This window comes from Hippopotamus amphibius, chromosome 8 (assembly GCF_030028045.1).
Source record: "Hippopotamus amphibius kiboko isolate mHipAmp2 chromosome 8, mHipAmp2.hap2, whole genome shotgun sequence".
NCBI lineage: Eukaryota > Metazoa > Chordata > Mammalia > Artiodactyla > Hippopotamidae > Hippopotamus > Hippopotamus amphibius.
In genome coordinates, this window is record NC_080193.1 from 27195285 (window position 1) to 27223033 (window position 27749).

At 46.1% G+C, this 27749-nt stretch overlaps 1 protein-coding gene across 18 annotated transcripts in view; it reads left to right on the forward strand.

The window, feature by feature from the left end:
* The window catches only part of EP400 (E1A binding protein p400), a 110677-nt gene that overhangs the window by 16862 nt on the left and 66066 nt on the right, over window positions 1-27749 (forward strand). For 8 of the 18 annotated variants that reach the window (XM_057743975.1, XM_057743989.1, XM_057743976.1 and 5 more), the window contains exons 2-13: window positions 3247-4604; window positions 6103-6213; window positions 15383-15473; window positions 16856-16963; window positions 17477-17862; window positions 19962-20258; window positions 20879-21064; window positions 22801-22941; window positions 23587-23665; window positions 24350-24399; window positions 24805-24862; window positions 25691-25780. In XM_057743975.1, the coding sequence (XP_057599958.1) occupies window positions 3282-4604; window positions 6103-6213; window positions 15383-15473; window positions 16856-16963; window positions 17477-17862; window positions 19962-20258; window positions 20879-21064; window positions 22801-22941; window positions 23587-23665; window positions 24350-24399; window positions 24805-24862; window positions 25691-25780 (2920 nt within the window). In that variant the 5' untranslated portion in view covers window positions 3247-3281. The remainder of the gene's footprint in view (window positions 1-3246; window positions 4605-6102; window positions 6214-15382; window positions 15474-16855; window positions 16964-17476; window positions 17863-19961; window positions 20259-20878; window positions 21065-22800; window positions 22942-23586; window positions 23666-24349; window positions 24400-24804; window positions 24863-25690; window positions 25781-27749) is intronic. The other 10 variants (XM_057743982.1, XM_057743993.1, XM_057743994.1 and 7 more) reach the window with 7 other exon arrangements.

Sequence of the window (27749 nt, forward strand, 5' to 3'; positions counted from 1 at the left end):
AAGTTGGTAGGTGAATTTCCTTAGAGGTTTCTAGAGGTCAGGTTACTAGGTCGAAGATGACGGGGTCTGCCATCCCATCATTGTCTCCCACCCTGTTAGGCACGTTCTGAGCTCTGAGCCATCTGAGATCTGCTCCGTCTCTCTCCACGTTTTTTCAGTAGTCAGTCAGTCGTCACAACGCATTTCTCCCTAATTCTTACCTTCTCCCAGTTTTGTAAATTACTATATGTGAGACAGTTTCTTTCTGGCCTTTGTTGTCTCTTATTGATCATCTTTGATATTCTGAGAATATGTTTTAAGGAAATAATCCTGTGTCCTAATGTGTTTATTCTTTTTATTCTATTTTTGTGTCTGTTCTACACTAATCTTCATCGTAATGCTTGTTTTAAAAATATCAGGAACAAAAGCTCTTTTTTTTTTTTAAGATTTTTTATTATTTATTTGTTTAATATTTTGGGGCTGCATTGGGTTTTTGTTGCTGCGTGCAGGCTTTCTCTAGTTGTGGAGAGCGGGGGCTACTTCTTCTTTGTGGGGTGCGGGCTTCTCATTGTGGTGGCTTCTCTTGTTGTGGAGCACAGGCTCTAGGCGCACGGGCTTCAGTAGTTGCGACACGTGGTCTCAGTAGTTCTGGCACACGGGCTCTAGAGCGCAGGTTCAGAAGTTGTAGCACATGGGCTTAGTTGCTCTGCGGCATGTGGGATCTTCCTGGACCAGGGATAAAACTCATGTCCTCTGCATTGGCAGGCAGATTCTTTTTTTTTCTTTCTTTATCTAATTCTTTTTTTTTTAATTTTAATTTTTAATTTTTTACAATAAACTGGATATATTTAGAGTGTACAATTTGGTATCTCAATCTCCCAATTCATTCCGCCCCCAACCCTCCCCGCTTTCCCCACTTGGTATCCATGTTTGTTCTCTACATCTGTGTCTCTATTTTGGCAGGCAGATTCCTTTTTTTTTTTTTTTAAATTTATTTATTTAATTATATATTTATCTATTTTATTGGTTGTGTTGGGTCTTTTTTTGCTGTGCGTGGGCTTTCTTCAGTTGCAGTGAATGGGGGCTGCTCTTTGTTGTGCTGTGCGGGCTCCTCATTGCCGTGGCTTCTCTTGTTGCAGAGCACAGGCTCTAGGCCTGTGGGCTTCAGTAGTTGCAGCACATGGGCTCAATAGTTGTGGGTCACAGGCTCTAAAGCGCAGGCTCAATAGTTGTGGCGCACGAGCTTAGTTGCTCCGTGGCATGTGGGATCTTCCTGGAGCAGGGATCGAATCTGTGTCCCTTGCATTGACAGGCAGATTCTTAACCACTGCGCCACCAGGGAAGCCCAAGCTCTTTTTAAAAAAAAATTTTTTTTTTTTTTAATTTATTTGTTTGGCTGCACTGGGTCTTAGTTGTGGCATGCGGAATCTTTAGTTGTAGCATGCAGGATCCAGTTCCCCGACCAGGGATCAAACCCAGGACCCCTGCACTGGGAGCACGGAATCTTAACCACTGGACCACTAGGGAAGTGCCTAAAGCTCAATTTGAAAGCAATAAGCATGCCTCAGAATCACCCTCCCTTGAGTGTCCCACAACTCACAGTTCCCACCCACTTTCCTGGGCTCTCTGCTGGGGGTCGTGGGTGGAGTGGGCTCCTGGGTTGATATTTAAGGCTGTGGCCCTGATTTCCTGTTTAGATATGTTGGCTGCAACTTGCCCATGGTCTTAGACTCCATCTTCAGAGGCAGTCATCAGAGCAGAGGGGGCCTTCTGCTGCTAGTTTAAATAGGCACTGATTTTTATGTTTCCTCAGCCTTGTGCACCCATGAGTTCTGTAGCTTCTGGTTTCATATATGTGTGTGTTTCAACTGGGGTCCAGGACTGTGGGAGCAGTCATATAAATATGTTTTTCCACTTTTTAAGTTTTGTAGCTTTGGGTTTATGATTTTTTTTATCCCCTTGTCTGTTTTGTCAGTGAAATAATAGTGATGCCCTGAAGATGAAAGGGCTCTCCTGCTTGTCTTGGGGGGAGGGTTAGAAGGAACAACAAGAAGTGGGGAGCTAGGTGTGTCAGTGAAGAGTTGAGAGTTGTAAATGGTGGGAGGCTGTTCTGTGCCCGTGATGCAGCCCGTGGGGAGCAGACAGGCTGAGGCTGTTGTCCTGTTCCCAGTGGGGTTCTTCCCCTAGCAGACATCGAGGCTCTAGCCCTGTGTGGCTTGTGAGCAGTCTCCCTGCCTCACCTTAGAACTGGACTCTTCCCTCTCCGTCCTCTGCTTTCTCCTGTCCTTTCTCAGCATCCCGTCCCCTCTCCCATCTCCTCCTCTAGTCCACTGCACTCAGCAGTCTTGGGGCCATGAGCCCCTTTAAAGCCAGCTCCCAGAGAGTTGGTGGACCCCTGGCAGGGACCTGAGTCCTGGCCATTCCCCTTTCTCCTGAGGTTTTCTTCTTGAAATCCATCACACACACACACACACACACACACACACACACACACACACACACACACACACACACACACACACACACACACACACACACACACACACACCCCCCCCCCCCCCCCCCCCCCCCGCCCCCAGTAACCTTGTAGACAGGGCTGAGGTGCGAGGCTGGCACTCGGCCTGGGCCCTCTCCCCTAGGAGCGCAGAGTCTGACCCGGGATGGGGCTCTGCATGTTTGCACTCAAGTAACTGGGGGGTGTTTGCAGGGGGCGTGGCACAGAGGTTTGTGAGAGCTGCCAGCTAGTGAGGGGGTGGGTTCTGTTCTGGTGGCATATGATGGTGGCATGCAGCAGGAGTCACTGACAACCTCCTGGGTGCCGTCCTCCACTGGGAGAGATGGTCACACCGCCCCAACACGTGGGGCCATCGAACAGGGCCGCCGGGCTAGGAGAAGCCTTCTGGGAAGAAATGTGCCAGTCATGAGGGCCAGCGCCAAGTTCAGATCCTGCTGGCCTTGAACAAGTGATTGCTAATTATCTTCCTCAGTAGCTGGTTGGGACCACCCACCTGCTCCCGCCAGGCCATGTCCTGGCCCTGGGCACAGCAGTGACCCGGAAGGCCCCGCTTCTCCTCTGTGCTAAAAGAGATGGCCTCCAGTCCATCTTGTCAGGGCTTAATGGCAATAAGACAGTGGTTTGTAAGGGATTCTGCTGGGAACATCCCTTTGGAGCATCTGTCCAGTGCCACTAAATGGTACTCGGAATAAGTAGTGATCAGATGGTTATATTTGCCTTTAAGTAACTTGATTTTAACTTTGATTTTTCAGGAGAACGTTAAGTTGGATAAAAAAGGAGGGTGATCATGCACCATGGCAGTGGCCCTCAGAACGTCCAGCACCAGCTGCAGAGGTCCAGGGCCTTCGCCAGCAGCGAAGGAGAAGAGCAGCAGGCCCACCCGAACCCCCCGCCATCCCCCGCCACACCCTTTGCACCAGCGGCGAGCCCATCTGCACCCCAGTCCCCCGGTTACCAAGTTCAGCAGCTGATGAATCGGAGTCCCGTGGCTGGGCAGAACGTGAACATCACCCTCCAGAATGTGGGGCAAGTGGTGGGAGGAAACCCCCAGATCACGCTGGCCCCCCTGCCACTGCCCAGCCCCACTTCTCCGGGATTCCAGTTCAGTGCACAGCAGAGGCGGTTTGAACACGGGTCTCCGTCGTACATCCAGGTCACCTCACCACTGTCCCAGCAGGTGCAGACTCAGAGCCCCACCCAGCCCAGCCCCGGGCCGGGGCCAGGCCTGCAGAGTGTGCGGGCGGGTGCCCCCGGCCCCGGCCTGGGCCTGTGCAGCAGCAGTCCCACCGGGGGCTTCGTGGACGCCAGCGTGCTGGTGAGGCAGATCAGCCTGAGCCCGTCCAGCGGCAGCCACTTCGTGTTCCAGGAGGGCTCGGGCCTGGCGCAGATGGCCCCGGGGGCCCAGGTTCAGCTGCAGCACGCGGGGGCGCCCATCACAGTCCGAGAACGGAGACTGTCACAGCCTCACGCGCAGTCCGGGGGCACTGTCCACCACCTGGGACCTCAGAGCCCCGCGGCTGCGGGCGGGGCTGGCCTGCAGCCCCTGTCCAGCCCTGGCCACATCACCACAACAAGCTTGCCGCCCCAGATCAGCAGCATCATCCAGGGGCAGCTGATCCAGCAGCAGCAGGTGCTGCAGGGGCCACCGCTGGCCAGACCTCTGCTCTCCGGGGTTGGGGTTGGGGTCGGGGGCACTTCGGCGTTTGGGATGACATCCCCACCGACCCCCACCAGCCCTTCCAGGACCGCAGTGCCCCCGGGCCTCTCCAGCCTTCCTCTCACATCTGTGGGGAGCGCGGGGGTGAGAAAGGCTCCCAGGAAATTAGAGGAGATCCCTCCGGCCTCCCAGGAGCTGGCTCAGATGAGGAAGCAGTGCCTGGACTATCACTACAGGGAGATGGAAACGCTGAAGGAGGCCTTCAAGGAGTACTTGATCGAACTGTTCTTCTTGCAACACCTTCAAGGGAACATGATGGATTTCTTAGCTTTTAAGAAGAAACATTATGCCCCGTTACAAGCTTATCTTAGGCAAAATGATTTGGACCTTGAAGAAGAGGAGGAAGAGGAGGAGGAGGAGGAGGAAGAGAAGTCTGAAGTTATCAACGACGAGGTGAGAAGCAGTAGTTTAATAATTAGCGGGCCACGCTACTTGGATTTGAGTCTAGGCAACTGTAAACTAAAAGTAATCTGTGAGCCTGGGGTGTTTATAAGATGCAGTTTCATAGGGATTTGATCCAGGAGTAAAATTGAAGATGGATTTGCTATTTCCTTCATGGACGGAAAGAGCTGCCCTAGTTGGGAGGACGGTGCACAGTGGTGCTGTGAGTAGTGCTGGCTTATTTATTGGAACAGGGATGCTTCCCTGGTTTGGAGAACTAACCTGGCCTGACCCAACTTTCCCCTGTGCTCTGCCAGGGTGTGAAGGGCCTGCAGAAGCCAGAGGTGTGGACACCTTCCCACTGGTACCCCAGGTTTCACATTTTACTTACGTAGGTCCACCCACTAAAAACACTGTGAACGTCGTTTTTGCAGAATGGATTTGAATCACTAGCTTGTTAGAGTATATCAGATATAATGTAAATCATTAGTTACGTTTATAAGATGTCTTCATGATTAAAATATGGTTATTATGACAAAACAACTGAGAATTTTTTTCAATTTTTAGGTATAGTCTTAGATTTGAGACCATGTATTTAACTCACAATTATGTAGATACCTACAGAGTGATATTTAAGATAGAATGTTTTTTAGATAGTGACATTTTTGGGTGCCTGGAATGGGTGCTTAATAAATCCCCCAATTGGGATTGCTCAGTACCTCAGTGATTCCTAAGATCCGTTTATGTGTACTTCCTGAAAATGAAGCTGATCAGACAGGGCGACAGTGAGGTGCACTGTGATGCACTGTATTTGTGCCTTTGTGTTGTGTAGTGTACACTTTGTTGGTGGAGCTTTTGTTTTTTGATATAGCTAAAATAATGTAAATCTCTGTCAGCTCTTCGGCAAAGAAATCAGCCTTTGATGAACAAAAGCTGGCCTCTTTGCTCTTCTCCTCATGGGTATTTATTATGTGTGGCTTTGCCATTTGGTGTTTTCCTTAACACCCTTTCCAGGATGAACCATTTTTATTTTCTAAAAGGTTTATATGATTTTTTTTGAGGATTTCACCTCTGTTGCCATGAAATAGTGAAATTTAGTGCTCTTTATGTTTGTACACCAATGTTGTCTGTAGGCTCAATCCCCCTTATCTGTCATTGCCATTCTGACCTGCACGTAGTAGGCCAGGGTGCAAACTGCCTATGAGGTTGTCAGGGCTTTGCTACGTAAAGACTGTCTGCCATTCCCATTTTTAAAGTTTGAAGTTGCAGAATCTGAGGATATTGCACTTGTGACTTAAATTGGAGTTTCTGCACGATTTGCAGTTACATTAGGGTGTTATGTTATAAATTGGTCATAAATCAGTTCAGTGTCCTTTTACAGGATTTGATGCAAAAACATTCCATTTTTAAACACCAAACATCAGTGAGCTATCAGCAATAAAATTCTAACAAAATTTTGAGCAGTCTTAAAAATTATGTTGCCTTTTTTTCTCAAAATATTTCCTCTCAGGTAAAGGTTGTGACAGGAAAGGATGGGCAGACTGGTACTCCTGTTGCTATAGCAACCCAGCTTCCTCCAAATGTTTCTGCTGCTTTTTCATCCCAGCAGCAACCATTTCAGGTACTTTTTGATGGTTCTAAAATGTAGTCTCATCCAAAACTTTTCCTTCATCCAGATATTTTAACCTTCAATTTACTATTTGCTCTTCAGCATTTTTTTCCAGAGCCCATTCCTTATTTTAAGAAAGTAAGAAAGTCTTCCTGCATATAAAATCATACAACTAAATTGCATGAGTTAATGACAACACGGACCTTACTGCATAACTTGTGTGTGTGTGACCTGTAACGCAGCAGTAGCTTCAGCATGCATGTCCTCTAACACCTGCAGTCCTGTTGAATGTGTGCTCAGGGTTCCTTGTGTGCTGTGTTTTAAATGTTGGTTCTTTCTCGTGTCTTCTATCTGTATTTTTGAGAACAGTGCAAACAGAACAAAAAAAAGATTATACAGATGGTAACTTGATAGTTTCTGTAGCTAGAAGAAACACTGAAGTGACACACTTCTAAAATATCAGGACCTTAGGCTTCTAAATGAATGTTAATTGAATGCAAACTGGTTATTTTTAATTTTTTGAAAATTAAATCATTTATTGTTACATTAGTAAATGCCAAGAACCTAAAAGTACAGGTCACATTCTAGTCATTTTGGAATAGATTGTGCTAGGTTCTGAAAGCAGTTTAATCTTATGGCGATATGTTTTAAGCATTTTTTTATTTTTAATTTTGATATAATTTCAAACATATAAAAATTGCAATAACTGTGCTAAGAACTCCCCTTATATCTTCTACCCAAATTCACTGGTTGTTAATGTTTTGCCCCATTTTCATTATTTTCATTCTCTCTCTGTCTCTTACATGTACACACATACACATTTCCACCCTGAACTATTTGAGAGTAAGTTGCAGACATCATGTCACACTTACATCCCTAAGTACTTTGGCATGTAGTATCAGGTACAAGTGTTATCTGACCTAACCACGGTATAGCAATCACTTCTGGAAATTGTACAGTAACTTTTACTATGACTAAGCCACAGCTCATATGCAAATTTTGTCTCTTGTTCAGGTGATATCCTTTGTGTAGTTGTTTTCCGCCAGTCTGGGACCGCCCATTGTGTTTAGTTGTCATGCCTTTCTGGTCTTCTTTAATCCGGGCTGGCTCCTTACTCTTTCATTTCTGAGAAGTATAGGTTAGGTCAGTTATTTTGTAGAATGTCCTTTGACATGGGCCACTAATTCTATCATCTGTTGACAAGTCTTGCCAAAATTAGTTGTCACATTAAAGATTGCAGAGTGGACTTTCTAACTCCATATTCCTTCTGCATTCAGTAGCTGGCATTCTACTGTAAAAATGAGCTTTCTTTTTCCTTCCATTGCTATATTCGTATATGAATTCTTATTTTAATCTGTGGGTTATAATATGTCATTAATGGTATTTGTTTATTTAAACTTATTTAATTCAGTACAGTTCATTCTTTTGGGGCTGTAGTTCTGTGAGTTTTGTCAAATGCCTAGAGTTGTGTAACCACCACCACACAAGAAACAGGAGTTCTGTCATCCCCCCACATGTTCCTCATGCTACATCTTTGTCCTCAGATTTTCTCCTTCCCTTAACCTTTGTTCTCTGTCTATGATTTTGTCTTTTCCAGAATAAAATATAAATGGAATCATGCAGTATAGTACGTGCTGCCTTTTCAGTCTGGCTTCTTTCAGTTCTTGCAGTGCATTTGAGGTGCATCCACATTGTTGAATTTGCCAGTTGTTTCCCTTTTTTGCTGAGCAGTGTTCCACTGTATGAATGTACCCCAGTTGGTTTAGCCATTCACCCTTTGAAGGACGTTTTGGGTTGTTTCCAGTTGTTGGCATAGCGAGGAGACATATTGCTGGGTTGTTCATAAGTGTATGTTCAGCCTTATGTGAAACTGCCAAACTTTTGCACAGTGGCTGTTCCATTCCACGTTCCCACCAGCAGTGAGGGAGAATTCCTGTGGTTCTGCATCCTCCCCCCTGCTCACTCTTGTCAGTTGTCTTCTGTAGTTATTCTAGTATGTATGTAGTGGTTTTAACTTGTATATCTCTAGAAACTAGTGATGTTGAACAACTTTCCATGTGTTCATTTGCTATTTGTGTGTCTTCTTCGGTGAAGGATCTATTCATTTCTTTCACCTTTTTTTCCCGAGTCATTTGTTTTATTGTTGCATTTGAGAATTCCTTATATAATTTGTCAGATATAAATTTGCAAATATTTTTCTCTCATTCTGTGCCTTATCTTTTTCTTCTTTTTTTTAAAAAATATATTTATTTATTTATTGGCTGTGTTGGGTCTTCGTTGCTTCACATGGGCTTTCTCTAGTTGCAGCGAGTGGGGGCTACTCTTTGTTGTGGTGTGATGCGCCGGCTCCTCATTGCTGTGGCTTCTCTTATTGCAGAGCACGGGCTCTAGGTGTGGGGGCTTCAGTAGTTGCGGCACATGGGCTCAATAGTTGTGGCGCACGGGCTTAGTTGCTCCACGGCATGTGGGATCTTCCTGGAGCAGGGATCAAACCCATGTCCCCTGCATTGGTAGGCGGATTCTTAACCACTGCGCCACCTAGGAAGCCCTTTTTCTTCTTTTATATTGTTTTTTACAAAGCGCAAGTTCTGAATTTTGATCTCTTTTGGTCTCTTTTATCATTATTTTTCTTTTATGGATTGTGCTTTTGATATATATCTAAGAACTCTTTGCTCAATCCAAGGTCACAAAAATTTCCTCTAATTTTTTTTTCTGGAAGTTGTCTAGTTTTATGTTTTACGTCTAGGTCTGTGATCCATTTTGAGTAAAGTTTTGTATAACATGCAAGCATAAGTAGAGGTTTGTTTCTTTGCACATCAGTAGCCAATTAGTTGAGCACTGTTTCTTAAAAAGACTGTCTTGTATCTGCTGAATTGACTTTGCATCTTTGCCAAAAATCAGTTGATTCTATGTGTATGGGTCTGTTTCTAGGCTCTCTTCTCTTCCATTGATCTTTGTGTCTGTCTTTTTGCTACTGTAGCTTTGTAGTAAGTCCTGAAACCAGTTAGTGTGAGTTCTTCAACTTTGTTCTTTTTCAAAATTGTTTTGGTCATTCTGGTTCATTTCACTTTTCATATACATTTTAGAATCAGCTTGTCGTTATCTATAGAGCATCCTGCTAGGATTTTGATTGAGATTGCGTTGACTGTATTGACCTATTTGGGGTGTAATAGGCAATTACTTGACAATGTTGAGTCTTCTAGGCCAGGAATATGGTATATTTCTCCGTTTATTTTTGTCTTCTTTGATTTCTTTCATCTGTATTTTGTAATTTTTAGCATGCAAATTCTATGCATATTTTGTTAGACTTATATTCAAGTATTCCACTTTTTTGTGGTACTATAGATGGTACTTAAATTAAAAATTTTTTCCCTAGTGTTTCATTGCAAGTATATAGGAATACAATTGATTATGCAACCTTGCTAAACTCATTTATTAGTTTTAGGAGCTTTTTTTGTTGATTCCATGGGATTTTTCTATCTAGAGAATCATGGTTGCAGAGAAAGCCAGGTTTGTATTTTCTTCCGCTATGTATATGCTGTTTCTTTCTTTTTCTTGCCTCATTGCCCTGGCAGTGGCAGGGACTGGCGTGGATTTCCATGGTGATGCTCAGTAGGAGTGATGAGAACAAACATTCTTACCTGCTTGATCTTAGAGGGGAAGCATTTAGTCTTCCACCATTGAGTATGGTGTTAGCTGTAGATTTTGTAGATTTCCTTTATCAGGTTAAGGAAATTCCTTTATTCTTAGTATTTATCATGTTGAATTTTGTCAAATACTACTTCTGCATCTATTCACATAATCGTGTGATTTTTCCTTCTTGGTCTGTAAAAATGGTGAATTATGTCCTATTAAGGTATAATTTATAAGCGGGGAATGCACAGTTCTTAAGTGTTACAGTTTGTTGAGTTTGACAAACGCCTATGTGACCCATACGCGTGTCCAGATGTCCACTTGCATCAAGTCTCCTCATGGCCTGCAAGTCCTCCGCTACCCAACCCCCACGGCCCCATTTTATTCCTATTTCTCCTACTATTACTGTTTATTTTGATGTTCAGATTATCTGTAGTTTGACCAATGGGAGCGCTTTCAGGCGAGCTCTAGGATACTTTTGACACATCCCTGTCACTCTCTGAGTACTTCCTTATCTTCTCGCACAAAATGTTTACAGTTTGTCTTGCATATGCCTTGGTTCAGTCCAGGAATCAGTCATTTCTCCAAGGAACCGGGTTCCTTTTGGTGGGGAATAATAATTTGAACCCAATATTTAGGTGCCTCTTGTAATGAATTTGATACAGTTGAAGATAAAATTTCTTAAATTGGAGATTGTCAGAAAATTTATTAGTGGGATATCTTTCCTGTTAGTGCTTGGAGGAACATAACACATCAGTGCGTTTACAGACCACATTGATAAATATTTGCAAAAGAACCGTGGGACAGTGGGAGGCAGGGAGGGCCCGTAAACTTAGGTGCATGGTCTCCACAATGACACAAGTTAAACCCTCTGATTTACTATCATACTCACCAGATTGCCAGAAATTAAATTGGGCAGAATCTGTTGGTTTAGGTGTGTGGGATTCTCATCCACCTTGGACGGGAGTGTAGCAGGGAGACATTTCATGTGAACTGGAAAAGGTGAGTGTGGGTAGGCCCTTTGACCCAGACAGCATGCTCTAAAGATATTCTTGTTAGTGCGCCGGAAAACGCATCTCATGATGCTGCCAGCGGCATTGTTTGTAACAGCCCCACTCTGGGAAGAAGCACAGTGTTCACAGAACACATCAGTGGGTGGTGCATATTTATACAGAGGAATGCTAACGTGACCAGTAGTGAAAATGCGTGAGTCGGTGTGGGTGGGTCTCACAGCGCCCTGTGGAACAGACGGGGTTACGCGAGAGCCCAGGTGCTGCATTCCTTCAGTTAAAGTTCGCTAGGAAGCAAAACCAAACACAGCATAGCGTGAAGCTAAGCCTGTAGGTGATGGCACCAAGGGAGGTGTTCACACACGGTTCAAATGGCCGGTACCTGGTGGGGAGGGGATGCCTTCATGGTGCACAGGGTCTCCAGGGCGTGAGGAACAGTTTATTCTCAAGCCTCGGCATGAGTTCATGGGTGATTGCTTTACGAATACTTTTTAAACTTATAAGTTTTTCTAATTCTCAGCATTTTATTATAAAAAATTTCAAACAGAAAAGTTAAACAGTGTTCAGTGAACACATATCCCACTATTTAAATTCCATGATTAATTTTACTGTGCTTTTAAAAATCACATTATATAATATAGTAAGTATTTAAGAGGCTAAAAGAGGAAAACCAAGGAGTCTCCATTTTGAGTTACAGATCTTTGAGGCAAATACTAGTGGGTGTGTAAGGAGACAAGAAAATGGAAAGGGTGTCAAGGGAGGAGTTGAAATGGAAAACATACCCATTGTTTTCTTTGGAAAAAAAAATCTCAGTGTGAGTTTTGTTATTTACCACCAGTGGTAGAATTTTTATATTGACTAATAAAACGAGCAAAAAATTCAGAATTCTTTGTATTACATGTACAGTATATTAATTTCTGTCTGCTTCCAAAAGATTTTGAGGTAGTGGTTTTTTTTTTGTTTGTTTTTTGTTTTGGCTGTGCTTGTGGGATTTTAGTTCCCTGATCAGGAATTGAACCTGGGCCCACGGCAGTGAAAGTGAGGAGTCCTAACCACTGGACCGCCAGGAAATTCCCCAAAATAGTTTTTATAACAGTTATTAAGATCTTAAAAAAAACCCTAATTGGAGATTATTTTTCAGTGATTATAATGTTAAAGGGAATGAATAATTACAGTTCCGTAACCCTACCCCAACTATTGGGGGTTTTTTTTGGCCATTTAAAAAAATTTTTTATTGTAATTTTTTTATATTGTAATTATATATAGTTAATTACAATGCTGTGTTAGTTTCAGGTGTACAGTAAAGTGATTCAGTTATACACACATGTATATATAAATATATATACTTTGTAAAATATTTTCTTAGTTATAGGTTATTACAAGATATTAAGTATAGTTCCTTGTGCTATATAGTAGGTCCTTGTTGGTTACCTATTTTATATATAGTAGTGTGTATATTTCAGTCCTAAACTCCTAATTTAGCCCTCAGCTATTGATTTTTTATTCTTATTTGCATGTTCAAATTTTTATGTGTATAGTTAAAAGTTTTTAGGTATAAAGTGGTAGCTTAACTTGTACCATAGATGTACTTGTAAAAAGAAGGCATGAGTGACTTTTTTTTGTTTGTGCTTTCCTCTCATTTACCCTCACCCAAGATTAACCTTGGGGAGGCTTCTTTTAGAGTCTTGAATTGAGAGACCCCTGGTCATTGAGTCCAAAGTCCTATCCACTTACAGGGAGTTCTTTTGAAGGTACTTAGGAAGGTCATCGTCTCATTGACCATGTCCTTTTCTTTCAGTAAGTGCGCACCCAGCCTTATAGACCCCATAGTTCCACTTAGTTTACATTTGTTTGTTTAAATTGGATAGAAATTTACGCCTTGGTAACCACCAACTACAACTGTTGCTCTTAATTTCTTCCTCCAAAGTAGCGTAAGTCTGCTTGTCTTTCTGGTGGCAAACATTCCAGATTTTCTTTTCTGTGAGCTACATCCCCAGTTCCTTCAGCTACTCTTTTTTCTTTTCCCCCCATAAGTTTTTTTTTAAGAGTTCTAATATATGATTGTTAATTAAAGTCAAATTTGTATTTTAAAGACAGCAATATCTTTCCCATTCAAATACTCATGAAGACATACAAGATAAAACTAAAAGTCATTCTGAAAATCAAGAGACTGTGGCAGTCAGGAGTTAGGAAAAGAGAAGTTCTCCTTTCCTGTCAGTGTCTTTGATGATGTAGTTTTTTATTTTAATGAAGTCCAGTTTATCAGGTTTTCATGTGGATACCCAGTCTTCTGCATCCTTTGGGTTGCTTTGGAGTCTTTGGGAACTGACAGGGTTGTGTGAGTCTGAGTTCCCCTCTGGGCTCTCGGCTCAGTTATGGTCACCTATCGTCCGCCCTTCAGCAGCACTGCGCTGGCCCTGTGAGCCTTGAAGTCCAGCCCTCCTCTTGTTCTTCCTCAAGAGTCTGTTCTCAGTTCACTGGCATCTGCATCCCCACTCGACTGTTCAGCCTAACCAATGAATTTTTTTAATTTCAGATACTTTTTCAGTTCTAGAATCTCTGTTTGGTTCTGTTTTTGGGGGGTTTTTGTTTTTTTTTTCAATTTTTATTTTTTTACTGAAGTATAGTTGATTTACAGTGTTTCTGGTGTACAGAGAACCAAAGTGAGATACACACACACACACACACACACACATACATATATATTCTTTTTCAGATTGGTTCCATTTTTTAATAGTTTCTTTTTTTTCTGTCAAGATTTCGTCTCATCCTTCATTATAACATACTTTTATGTCCTTGGGATACTTATTAAAGCTACCATAAAATTCCTGCTGCTAATTCCAGAGCATGAGTTGTCTGGGGGTTGGTGTCCATTGATTGTTTTCTGAGTGTGGCTTATGTTTTCTTGTCTCTTTGCATTTCGGAGTAATTTTGAATTGGATTTTGGGTGTTGTGAGTGATAGGTTGTAGAGACCCTGAGTTCTGTTATATTCTTCTGAAGAGTTTTGATGGTTTTGCTTTCACGTTTAGCTAATGTGATTGGATTGCAACTGTAAACTCTATCTCCTGAGATTTCAGTGTGGTTATGCTGGCCTGTGCTTGGAGTCTTGGCGTGTGTGTGGTTTAGGAGGCAGCCAGAGATAAGGAGAGAACTTGGGGCCTATTCCCAGCTGCCTCCTGTGGCGATCGCCCCTTACTTATTTCCACTGTGGTCTCCTGCTCTCCCTCCTAGTGGTCTTCAAGCCAGTGAGGCCCTCTGTCTCTGAGTCTGTGATTGGGGCCTGCCCTTGTGCCAAATGCCATAAACCCAAAAACCTCTCCTAGTTTCATTCCCTCCTTGCAAGTATGGAGTTGCATCTTATATCTGCCCACCTTTTCACATTGTTAATATTTCTTTTAGAGTTTATCTGGAATGTGTTTGGTTCAACAGGAAGTACTTGGCCATTACTGGACACAGAATCCTGTATCAATTTCTTTTATTAAAAAAAAAAAAAGACCTTTGATTACAGAAGTGATACATGTTCATTGTAAAACATTTGGAAAATTTAGAAAAGTGCACACACACACACAAATCATAAATTGATTGTAATCTTGTCCCCAGAGATGACCACTATTCACATACTATTTTTTAAATCATTCTTTTCTCTCTTCCTCCCACCCTCTCTTCCTTCCTTCCTTCCTCCCCCAATCTTTGTTAAATGTAAACAGGGGGTGCTCACTTTCCCTTTTCTTTACTCTAAGACCTTTCTCCATGTAAGGCAAAACCTGCAGCATGGCTGGCCCTGGCGGAGTAGTGTCCATTCCGAGGGCTGCTGGGCCAACAGCCACTCTCACTGGCAGTCACTTCGTTCAGACGTCTGTAACTTCTGCATTTAAAATGCCTTACTAAGTGGAGTGGATATAATTGAATTATTTATAATTCAGTTAGCAACTGTTACACATCATTCTTAGCATTCAGTATCCCTGCAAGCATGGTGCAGAGGTGGTGGAAGGTGTAGGGCTGCCAGACTCAGCTAGTTTCTGTCTTTGCAGGCAGCTTCTCATTTAAACATTTTAAATAACCTGTATCTATTTCACAGAGCTAAATATCAAATAGGGTACTGGCTGCAGTACCATTTTGAAGTTAGATAGATTGTTATTAATTGGAGTTTTAGTGCCATTTTTCAGTGGGAAGACAGTTTCAACCTTTCTTCTATCATTCAGCTTGTGTGATCTTGGCGGGCTGTGAGATGCAGGCATTGACTGGTTAGGGAGGCTAAGCTGTGGTCCTAGATGAGACTCATGTTTCCTGCATTAGCTTCTGCTGTCGTTCTGTGTGCCATTGATCTGAAATCCCATTTAAAACCAGAATGCAAGTGCTTTTTTATCCTCCAGAGGTAAGTTAGAACTTTATTTATTATGATACATTGCATACATAACATTTCTCCTTAAAAAGAAGGGAAGTCAGGGTTTGGGATAATTATGATAGTTTTAGTTTATATTCATTCTTTTAATGTGTTTAAATTATGAAAATCTCAGTTTTTCATTTTTTTTTTCAGCAGCAAGCCCTTGCAGGGACCCTGGTGGCAGGGACTGGAAGTGCGATAGAAACGGACCCCTTTAAGAGACAGCAGGCGGGACCCCCAGCAGGTATGTCACAGAGCACAGGCTCAGGAGCCAATTAGCTTCTTAATTTGGGAATTCTAGTGTAGTGGCCACCTGCTGCTAAAGCATGGCCCGTAAAGAACTTAGTTTTGGTTAGTTTTCTACTTTGAAAGTTAATTTTTCCTTTGGTGGTAATTAGCTAAACAGAATATTTATGTGCATGTTTATGTGTACTGAAGTTAGAAGCTTGTCAGTTGGATAGGTATATTCCGGTTTGATTTTGATTTTCTGTGTACAGTGGTAGGCTCTTTAGTCCTCATGACATGACTAAGTATAAAGCCATCTGCCTTTTCAAATTGTTAATCATTTTTCAAACTGAATTTTTTCCCCAACCTAGAAAGTTAATATGTGTTTTGTGTAAAAGATTCAAACTGTTTGGAGGGCTGTGATTTAAGTCCACCTCTGGTTTGGTATTCCTTCCCCATTCCCTGGCCACAGAGCTGGCTGCATCTGTTCATTTTCACAGACAGGCATTGATACAGGTGTGTCATTCTGGAAAAGTTCATGTGTGATCCTATAACACACTGTTATGTCTTTAGTATTAACTTCCTCGGCCGTCTTTCCCAGTCACAGACCTCATTCTTTTTGATGGCTGTGCAATATTGCACCCATCGTATGGGTGCTTCCTTCTTTATTCTTCAGACCCCTGTTAGCGTTCATTTGTTAGTATCACCATTCTTCTGTTATAATCAAAACAGAATTGGACATTTAGTTTCACATTTTTTTCTATATTTGTCTGTCCATGTAACTAAAAGAAGCCTCCAAGAGTGCAGTTGCTAGATCAAAGCCTATACATAGTTAAGCATTGGTGATGCTAAGTTGTCCTCCAGAAGGATAGGGCCAGTTTCACCCCCATCAGCAATTTCTGGTTCCCTCAAATTTTGGCTATTTTATTAAGTATCTTTTAATCTTTTTCGATCTGTTGGGTGAAAATGAAATCTTTGTTTTGATATGGGTTGCTTTAATTTTGCTAAGGTTGCAGTATCTCTTCGTGTTTTTAACCATTTGTGAATGTGTCCCTCTGGCAGCTGTTTCTGTTCTTTGCCAGTTGTCTGTCTGGTTGTTGATTCTTTTCATATTAATTTGTAAGAGCTTTCTGAGTGTTGCCCGTCATGTGTGTTGCAGATTTTGTCTCTTGGGGTGACGCTTGTCCTTCGCCTTTTTATGATGCTTTTCCTCATATTTAAAATTTTTAACGGAAAGAAATTTTATTTATCAACTTTATCTTTTATGGTTTCTGCATTTTTGTTCATGCATGGAAAGGCCTCTCTGTTCAAAGATGATAAAAACACTTACACATGTTTTTTCTACTACTTTTGTGGTTTTATTTTTACATCAAACTGCACCTTTTCTGAAAATTATTCTAGAGCAGTCTAAGAGACCTCGACTTGAAGTGGGTCACCAAGGGGTAGTTTTCCAGCACCCAGGGGTGAATACAGGAGTTCCTCTCCAGCAGTTAATGCCGACAGTTCAAGGTAAGACCCAGCGCCAGAACTAGCTCTCCTAGCTCAGAAAGAGGGAGTGCAGAGAGGGCTTAGGGAAGCAACACCAGACTAAAACGTGTGCAGTCCAGGTAGCACATCTGCCTGAGCTGGTTTCTGCCACTGGGACGTTCCTCTGAGTCCCACTTGACGTGGCGCGAAGAAACCACTGGGGACCAGCTCTTTTTACTGTAGCAGGGCCGCGCGTCCCACTCTCCTCAGCTTCTCTCCGGTTCTCCCTCCTGTGTGTTTTCTGACTTGCCACTGTGGTAGGGACCCTGTGGTTATTCCGTGCCTGCTCTGCTTGGTGCTAACTCGCAAAGGCCGAGTGCCTTTCTTTCCTTTTTTGTGTGCTCATTTATCACATTAGACCTAATACACACAGAGTTCCCACCAGTTAAATTTCCCGTTTGAGTGTGTGGTGGTGTAAGTGCAGGGCCTGTGACAGCACCGGGAGGTGGAATCCGAGCCCGGAGTCAGGGCTGGTGGGTCTGCCCTCTCTTGCAGGAGGAATGCCTCCCGCCCCGCAGGCCGCTCAGCTCGCCGGCCAGAAGCAGAGCCAGCAGCAGTATGACCCCTCCACGGGGCCCCCAGTGCAGAACGCCGCCAGCCTGCACACGCCTCCGCCACAGCTGCCCACCAGGCTGCCCCCGGCCGGCCTCCCCGCTGCACCCCTGCCGCCGGCGCTGCAGTTCCCCCCGCAGCCGCAGATGGCAGAGCCGCAGACCCAGCTCCCCGTCCTGGTGAAGACGCAGCCGCCAAACGCCCCCGTCCCCGCGCCCCCGCCCAGCCAGCTGCCCGTGGCTCCCCCGCAGCCCATGCCGCCGGCCCTCCACGTCCCGATGCCCGGGAAGGCGCAGATGCAGGCCCCTCCACTCCCATCCCAGCCGCAGGTACTCCATGCCCCTGCTGTGCCCCTAGTTAGAGGTGGAAGAGAAGACAGGCTGTTTGTTGGACGGGACGGTGCCCGGCTGGATAACCCACTCTCTCCCAGCAGTTCAGTCTCCACTGTGCAACAGTCAGTTACTTCAGTAGTTGCAAAACAATTTTATTTTGCTCTGTAGTTGCAGTTATTGTTGTTAAGAAGTCAGGAAATGACATAATGCTCATTCCTGCTCTGGTACAGGGAGCCGCGCACAGGGCACCGTGGCCCTTGTCCCGCCCGATGTGCCGAGTGACTCGGGGTTACAGGAACAAAGGCTTGGGGATGGCGGGGCTCGCTGCAGCTCCTGACCCTCCACCAGGCTCTGTCCACGGGTGCCTCGCCCTGGACACTCCACACGGGCGAGGCATTGCTTTCCAGGCTTGGTACACGCACGGTTACCGTGTTTATAATGTCCCTCCTCCTCCACTCAGTAACTTCACCCAGATGCCTTTTTGAAATGTGTACAGTAAACTGCGCAGGGTCCCTGATGAGCAATGTGTCCATGAAGCATGGGTCTGGGGCCCCGAAGGAGGGGGAGGCATTGTTTTCAGAGGCTCTTAGCAGCGCATGGTCACACTTAGGAAAATCTCCCCTTCCTCTCGCCTCTGTCGTGTTAACATGGAGATTTCCTAGCTGGGCTTGGAGTTCAAGTTTTTCTGGTGATTGGAGAAGTCTGCTCTATGTAACTCACTTCCTGCCAGGTGCAAGGGGCAGCCATGGGCTCTCCCTGGCATTGTCTGCTTTCCTCTGCCTGGCACCCCTCTGGGGTAGAACCTTTATTACCCCCGTTAGCCATGGAAAGACCAAGGCCAGTGAGGCCGGTAACTTGGCAAGGTTGGCCAGCCGGTGCTGGGGGGGCTGTGACTGGCTCCCCGATTGATGCTGGAGTCTTTCGTGCGCCTTGGGCAGGAGCTCCCCCCTTCCTCCGCCAGGGCGGCTGAGCCTCTCAGGTCTTCACAGGCTTGAGGTTTTTGTGGAAATGAATCTGTCTATTTTGAACACTGTCGTTGAGCCTCGTACTGACTTCACACAGCATTGACGTTTTTCTTGGGTTTGTTTCCTGCCCTTGTTGTTGATAGTGTGAGCTGTGGGATGTGATTTTAGAGAGGCTCCTTGCAGAAGCCGTGGAATCTGTTCCTTCTAGGTTGGGAGGGGCTGGCATACTTCTGTAAGGGGCCACAGACAGGGAGCATAACCGTATTCCAGGCTTTGCAAGCTGGGTGGTCTCTGTTGAGTCACTCAGCTCTGCCGTTGAAGATGAAAGCAGCGCCAGGGCCCACAGATGCGCAGCCGTGGCCAGTAGAACTTTCCCAAAGGGTGTGGACAGCCGTAGTTTACCCACCACTGAGGTGGAGGAAATCTCCTCAGATGTGGAGGGCGAAGCCACACGCCACGAGAGGCCCAGCCTTGGCTGTGGTGTCTTCTCCACACTACAGGTTATATACATGGGCTTCAGGTGCGCCCCTCTGTCCTCAGGCCTCCTAGTGGTGGCTGCCTTGCCTCCCCTGCTCTCTGCACCCCCACTTCCTCCTGGACAGAATTCCTGTATAATTTTTACTTCACCTTCAGTCCGGGGCTGGGGGGAGTGGGGGGGCGCCTCACTTTTACAAGTACAGAGACGGTACAGTGAAGGGGGTCTAACCTTACAGCTTGCCTGGCACCAGAGGGTCACACGGAATTTGTATTTGCCTTTCAGAGAAAAGGTACAAGTTGAGCATTTGGTATTTTTTAGTTAAGAAGTTTATACAGTTAAAAATTCTAAAAAATTATTTGAAAAAAACAGGAGAAAAAGCTGGAAAAAGCAAAAAAAAAAAAAGGAAAAGAAAAAGCTTAGACACGACATAAGAGAATATGCGAAAGCACAGTTTACAGTGAGCTCTTGATGTGGTTTTGTGGACTAATAGGGCTGCTGCTGTTCTGTAGACACGGTTTAGTTTGCATGTTACTGTGGCCTGTGGATGGGGTTTGCTGGTTGGTTTGGTTGCTGGGGAGAGGGGGGCGTTGTGTAGGCCCTTCTGGCTGGCCTGTGGGTTCTGGGCGAGGCACTGAGCCCTGTTTCCCCGCTAGACGGTGACGCCAACCAGACCACCTGTGGACCCTGCCCAGCCCTGCCCGCGGCCCCTGCCCTCCGCCACCTCCGCCTTGACCATTGCCCCCACCGGTGGCTCAGGCCCGGGACCTTCGCCTGCACGGGCCTCCCCAGTGAATAGACCCTCCTCGACAGCCAACAAGTCACTGTCTCCGGTCACCTCTCGCTCCCCGGGGGCAGCTGTGTCGGCGCCCCCAAAACCACAGAGCCCAGCTCAGAATGCCGCCCCGCCCCAAGACAGTTCTCAGGATAAGCTGGCAGAACAGATAGCACTGGTAAGTGCACCTAAAGAATCTTTTTAAAGTGCTCGAGAAGAGTGTACCATATATTCCAACTTGTGGAATGCATGCGATTTTACTTTCTAAGGGGGCAGTAGTTTAAAACAGAACACCTGATAGCAAGGTTGATTGAACGTGGTTTGTGATCAGGAGAAACCAAGATTAAAACTGTGTAGTTGGCCCTGTTCTGCTGGGGGTAGGCTGGAGTGAAGAAGGTCTTTTCTGTGCTGGTATCAGCAGTTGCAGGGTGAGGGGGTTGTGAGGTGCAGGCTGAGAGCTCAGAGCCCACGGGAGGCTGCCAAGGCCAGTGTGGATCACAGCCTGCACTTAGTTGGTGCCTACTCTTTATTGGGTGACTAAGCAGTTATTTGTAAGTACTGTGCTGTGAGCACTGGTCTGGGAGCTCTGTCCCGTGTTTCTGGGGTGGGGCAGAACTATAGCTTCAGCTGCTTCCAGGGCTTCTGGGGGTGTCGCACACCCAGGCCTCTGACCTCTCGTAGAGCCTTGTTCAACCTTTGTGTCCAACTCTTCCTTGTTACTGAGACTTTCCCATAGCAGGGCCGCACGGATTGGGGTGTGAATTAGTGGCTCACACTTAAGCTGTGTGCTCCTTGCAGGAAAACCAGACCCACCAGCGGATAGCAGATTTAAGGAAAGAAGGCCTGTGGTCCCTCAGACGGCTGCCCAAGCTGCAGGAGGCTCCGCGGCCCAAGTCGCACTGGGACTACCTGTTGGAGGAGATGCAGTGGATGGCCACAGACTTTGCCCAGGAGCGGAGGTGGAAGGTGGCCGCTGCCAAGAAGGTGGGCGTGGGACAGAGGCCACTGTGATTCTCAGTGATCGCTGGGTGGTGGTGGGACTCACCGTGCTACAGGTGGATGTCTCCCAGCCCCACTCTGAAGGGATCCTTCACACGTGATGTGGGTGAAGAATGTTTTGCTGTTGTCTAGAAAGTAACTGCTGTGTCATTCATCTCTGAGGGCTGTCCTTACTGCTCCGGCGTGGACTGCTGGGAGCAGACACCACTCCTCTGCTGCAGTTCCATCCTGGCATTTAGCTTTCTTTTCTGGCCAGTTTCGCCTGGCAGTTGGCATGAGGATGCCTGCAGCTCCCCAGATCCAGGCTGAGCATAGGAAGGGGAAGAGGCCAGTTGGCTGGTGGGCAGCTCAGGCACTTGTCCCTGGCCTTCCGGCTGCCCACAGCCTGCCTGCTCTGTGCTGCCTGGTCTTCCTGTCCTCTTCTTTCCAGTTCTGACTCAGAATTTATTTCCTTCTCTCTGCTCCCAAAGCAGGCACCCAGCCCTGAGGAGAACCTCTAGGAGGTGCTACTACTGATGCTAGCAGTGTGGAAAGTGACAGATTTCTAGGACTCTTAGGTCCCAGAGTATAGAGCAGCTGTCCCTGCATACGTGTGCATAGCTCCAGGCCCAGCTGTTTCTCCCTCCATCACTGTGTGTCTTTATTCCTTGGGGCCTGGACGCTATCTTCCTATTTCCTTTACTCTCAGGACTGGGGATCGATCCCATGTACCTTGCCTGTCCACCTCCCGCCTCTGAATTCTCTCCCTTGCTTTCCCCATGTAGTTTTGGTGGAGAGAAGCTGAGACCGTGGGAGTTACAGTGGGTTCTGAGTGTAGAGGGTCTTAAGTCAGATTCATGTATTTCAGAAAAAAAAAGCAGATTGCTCCTTAAGCATTTCTGTTTTCACAAAGGTCAGTGGTCCTGAGCATGTGAACGCAGGGCTGGACAGGGCGGTAGCTGGGGGATGCAGGGGGTTGATAGACACTGAGGAGCAGGGGGGCTGAGGCAGCTGAGCGGGGAGCCGTGGCCAAGTGTGGCCCCTCCTCACGCCATCCCTTCACCCCTGGGAACAGGAGGCTTCATTCGAGGGGTGTACATCGACCAAGATGAGGCCCCCGGGAGTTCTGTGGCGGGAGGCGGCGTCAGGGTCACCCCAGAACCGGGGGGCTGGCAGCTGTGTTGCTCTTGGGGCTCAGGATGTGTCTATTTCTCAGTTACTTCTCTGCACCTTTTGGAGGTACTGCTGATGGAGATGTAAAGAGTGGTAATTCTGGAAAGCAGTTTGGCAGTTTATAGCAAATGTCCTAAAAAATGTGAATTTATCCCAGCCCAACTTCTTTCACACCACGGAGTTTGATTTTGCTGCATTCACACAGTGGAAATGATACTCATTAAAAATGCTTTTGAAAAAAAAAATGCTTTCGATCTGTGTTGATTGATGGAAAGATGTTAATCATATATTAAAAGGGGAAGGAAGATTGTAGCGCAGTGTGATATTCCATTTTGGAGAAAAACGTGTATTTGGTAAAATAGCACTTGTAGGAAAGTCAAGCAGAATGTTGGCAGTGGTTTTCCCTGGAATCAGCGTTTCTCCCATGCGCCCTTCGAACAGTTGAGGGTGCATCTCTCTGTGAGTTATGTGTAGTTACGGGCTGAGAAGATTTTAAAGACATGTTATGTATCTTTTCTGATAGCATGACTCAGAGCACAACATAAAATTCTTGGACTTTTATTTACTAGCTTGTCAGAACTGTAGCGCGTCATCATGAAGAAAAGAAACTTCGGGAGGAGAGGGGAAAGAGAGAAGAACAGAACCGGCTGAGACGAATAGCTGCGTCCACTGCTAGAGAAATAGAATATTTTTGGTCAAACATTGAACAGGTAAATTCTGAAATTTTGATGCAGTCCTGAAAGCATAGACTGTGCCAGGGGGGTGAAGCTGCCTTCTGAGCCCCGCCTGACTGTGTGATGGAGAAACCCCGCAGGTGGAGCCTGCAGTGGCGTTGAGAAAGGTGGGGCGCCTGCACTGCCTTGGCGCCTATGGGCTGCTGGCTCCTTAGGAGAATGGCTGCTCCGTCTCTCGCTTCCTTTTCATAAAAATTCTCACCTTACCATCTGACAGAATTTGGGCAGGATGCAGTTGACACAAAATCATGAAAGAGTACCAAACGGAACATTTCTCTTTGAACAGCGTGGGGGTTAGGGCTGCCAACCCTACATGCAGTTGAAAATCTGCATATAACTCATCATCCGCCCTCTGTATCCATGGCTCCATGGCTCCACGGCTGCGGGTTCAGCCAGCCGCAGGCTGTGCAGTTCTGTAGGATTTACCACGGGAAGAAATGTACCTGCCAGTGGAGCTGCACAGTTCAAACTGATGTTGTTCAAGGGTCAGCTCTAATCTGGAATGGGTTGGGACAGCTGTGCTTTTCGTCTACATGTATGAGTTTTACTGTTTTCATATACAGAACTTTTATAATTTACATCCTTAATAACATGCTTATTTATTTAACTCTTTGCATTTAGGTTGTGGAAATAAAACTACAAGTAGAGCTAGAAGAAAAAAGGAAAAAGGCTTTAAATTTACAGAAAGTTTCCCGGAAAGGTATGATTAACTTTAAAAAAGCCTTCCCCTTTCAAGGGTTGTGTTTGTTCCCATTTGCTGTGCACCGTCGCCTTGTGACATTACAGCTCCTTGCAGAGCCTCCTGGGAGGCCACTTACTCAGCAGCCTGGTCCTGGCATTTCAGCTCTTTTGAGATTCGCTAGTACAGTCAGTACCCGCAGGGTGATCAATTGTGGGGGGCTCTGAGAACTGAAGTTCCGAGTCTGTGTCCCTGGACAGTGAAGTGAACTCCCCTGGCTCTTCCCCCTCGGTCGCTGTGTCTCTAGTCATCATACTGCTCTAGAGGTGCTCAGCAGTAGCTGCCCCGTCACTGGACACCCGGGGCGGGGGGGGGTCTTCGTTGTAAGGGTGCTGGGGGGTGGGGGGAAGTTCCTCTCTTCTGTTGATGAGGAAACTGAGGCGAAGAGGTGGTCCCTGCTGAAGGTCATAGAGCTCTAAGATTTTACAAATCATGAAGTAGAAACTTTGCTGGATTGGAGACGCCAGGTCCTACTGAGAGCAGCTGTGGAGGTGGTGCCCTGTGTCCCAGAGGGGAGGTGGGACGTGCCCTTGCTGCCCTCTCCTCGTGGGGAGGGGGACCAGGCAGAGGTGCCCTTGGCTGTGCGAAGAATGTCACCTCCTCCACAGCCTTAGTGAAGGTGAATCACGTTACCTGTCTCTTTAGGAAAAGAGTTGAGACGTAAGGGACTTGATGTGTTACCGGAAAACTTCCTGGTAAGTTCAGTACTGTCGTCTGCATGTGAGAGGATGGGAGCAGTGTGAGTGAAACACAGTGTCTCACAAAGTGGAGTTGCTGTATCTGGAGGAAGTCGTAGACGTGAATAGTGTTCTCTTTCATTATGAAATCAGTCTCCCTTGGGCATGAAGCTGGTTCTTTATAGTTTTAGGCTCCCCTGGGTGTTCCGTTGGTGGTTTGGGAAGATGCAGCTGAGTGCAGCGGGTGTTGGATGTAGTCTTGCTCCTCCTCTGCCTCCTCCAATCTTTCCTGGGTCTAGCGTGGACACACCTGTCACAGGCTTTCCCACGTCTTCCTAGGTGCATATTGAGTAGACATTTCTGCTTTGGTTCTCATTCTGTGTTTTCAGATCTCATGCTTACGATTTGTGTTCTGTGTTTCAGGATTCAGGAATATCTGGAAGAAAAAGAAAAGCGAGCACATCTTTAACTGATGACGAAGGTCTGTCCCCTCGGTGCTCTTGGCTGTCTACAGGGCTCTCTGAAAGCACAGCAGGAGAGCTCACTCGGTGCTGCCAGGGTGTCGGGTACAGCCTGGACAGGAAGAGTCTGGTGGCTCAGTGGCTTGTGCTGTTGGGTGCCTTGGTGGATGGTGGGGGTTTTGCAGTGAAGAAGTGAGGAGTTGGATTGTGGAAGAGAGAGGGTGTCAGACTGTGTGTGTGTGTGCACGTGGGTGCTTTTTGTTTGTAGGGAGAAGGGGTGGTGAGTATTGATGGGGAGGAGTCAGCGGGAAGGCGGGCTCAGCTCAGATGGAGAGGTGGCCCAAGGGCGTGTGGGGTTCTGCTGTGGGTGCTTGTGGACTCTCTTCTCTGCCAGGAGTTGGGTGCAGGCAGCAGGGCTGAAGCTGCACAGGACAGGAGCTGCGGTAGGGCAGTCGTCAGCTGGGCAGGGCCTGGGACCTCTGAAATGGGCGATGACGAATTCCTAGTGACACCAAACAACGGGCTCGTGGGTTTTGTGTAGCGGGCTCTGCAGGCAGACAAGAAGTTCCACATCGCTCTCTGTTTTGGCCTGAGTAGGTCTGCCATGTAATGAAAAACCAGCCGCTATTTCACACCCTGAAATGGCAGAGGAAATATAAAGTGTGATCACTGGTTTTTTGCTCACTTTAATAAACTGTCACTTCCAGATTTAACCTGAGAAATTAGGACTTCATTTTAACTTCTGATAGTGGTGCAGGGCAGTTTGGAGCCTTGTAGTGTTTCATGAGTAATTGCAAACAAGATGACATGGAGTCTTTCTTGCTGACATTTGATGGTGACCGTTTCAGTGGAAGATGAGGAGGAGACGATTGAAGAGGAAGAAGCGAATGAGGGGGCCGTGGATCACCAGACAGAGCTGTCGAATTTAGCCAAAGAAGGTAGGCATGGAGTAGCTTACTGAAGTGCCTTGTGGGACATTTAAAGCACACGTGTAGGTAGAAAAACCCCCACGTATTGCGTGCAGTGTAACCAGCCATGCCGCTCAGCATGGAATAGCACCCTTCTTCCTCTCCCCTCGTCCTGGGGGTGACCCCGGCCTGGATCTTGCGTAGGTAACTCCTTCGGCTCAGTTTTCCCCTTCCACTCATGTGAATCCTGAACGTACCCCTTTGCTTGTGTGTTGGAACTTCTGTATAAACGGAATCCCTCTGGAGGCTCACCCGCTTCCTTTTCTCAGTTCTGTTCCCGAGTTTCGACCCCGTAGTTGTGTGTGCTGTAAAGTCATTCATTCTCACTGCTGAACGTGTTCTGTGTGTGCACGTGTCACGGGTTAGCGGTTATGCTGTTGGTGGGCAGTTCGGTGGTTCCCCTGCACTTGTCCTTACAGACGGGGCCACCTGCAGCACTCCTCTCATGTTTCCTTTGCACACGTGCTCAGGTGTCTGTGTCAGAGCAGAGGGGCTGACTTGTGGGATGTGCACACACGGGGTAATTAGAGTGGTTGTCCCAGGCCCCGCGTCTCAGGCACGCCCGGCGTGGTCCGTGGTGGGGGAGGACGACCCCCGAGGAGCAGTGTCTTCTCACAGCTGTCTTCACTCGCTTGCTTTTGGGTTTTCTTTTCTGTACTGACTGTGGGTGTTCTTCATATGTTCTGAACACATTTTCTTGTCAGTGATGTGTGTGTCATAGTGACCTTTTTTCAGTTTGGGTGGGTCTTCATTCTCTTTATGGTGCCTTTTGAGGAACAGGTGTTCTTAATTTTAGTGTAGTTGAGTTTGTCACTGTTGTTTAAAAAAACTTTTTTTAACCTCAAGATCAAAATGATGTCTTTGTGTATTGCCTAAGAGTTTTGTTTTAGTCTCATATTGATGTCTTTTTTTTTTTTAAGCCATTCATCTACATTACTTATTAGGGCTATGCAAATCAATCAGTCAAGCAATCAATTAATTAATTGGCTTTGTTGGGTCCTTGTTGTTGTGCGCGGGCTTTGTCTCTAGTTGTGGCAAGCAGGGGCTACTCTTCATTGCGGTGTGCTGGCTTCTCATTGTGGTGGCTTCTCTTGTTGCAGAGCATGGGCTTTAGGCACGCTGGCTTCAGTAGCTGTGGCACATGGGCCCAGCAGTTGTGGCTCGTGGGCTCTAGAGCACAGGCTCAGTCAGTTGTGGCGCATGGGCTTAGTTGCTCCGGGGCATGTGGGATCTTCCTGGACCAGGGCTCGAACTCGTGTTCTCAACCATGTCCCATCATATTCATGTCTTTAATCCACTGAGAATCGCTTTTGTCCCTAGTGTGAAATAAGTGCAGTTTCTTTTTTTTCCCCAAATGACTAATTGTCCCAGTGCCATTTGAAAAGACCATCCTTCCTCAGTGATGCTCAGTGTCAGTTCAGATGTTAGGTTTCCTGATACACACGGCTCTTTCTGGGACCTTTACTGTTTTTATTGGTCAGTTTGTACCAATACCACACTCTCTTGATTACTCTAGCTTTCCAATAATTCTGAGGTCTGGCCAGGTCAGTCCTTCTGCCTTACTCTTTTTTAGGAGAGTCTTGACTAGTTTGGGCCTACTTCAGATACAACTCAGAATCAGCCTGTCAAGTTTGAGAGAAAAATTGGTTGGGGATTTTGATTCGAATGTGGTTGAATTAGTGGGTGTTTGGTGAGAACTGCATCTCTGTGAAGAGCTTTTCCACTCTGTAATCAAAATAGCCTGATCAAAATAGCCTCTCCGATGACTTAGATCTCCTTAAACAGCTTACACTAACATTTAATGGTTGCAGATTTTTAGTAGATTTATTTTAGGTGCGTTATATTTTTTGAAGTTGTAATAAATGGTATATTTTTTAAGATTAGATTTTAGTTTGTTGCTGGTCTGTAGAAATGCAGTTGATTTTTATTTATTGATCTT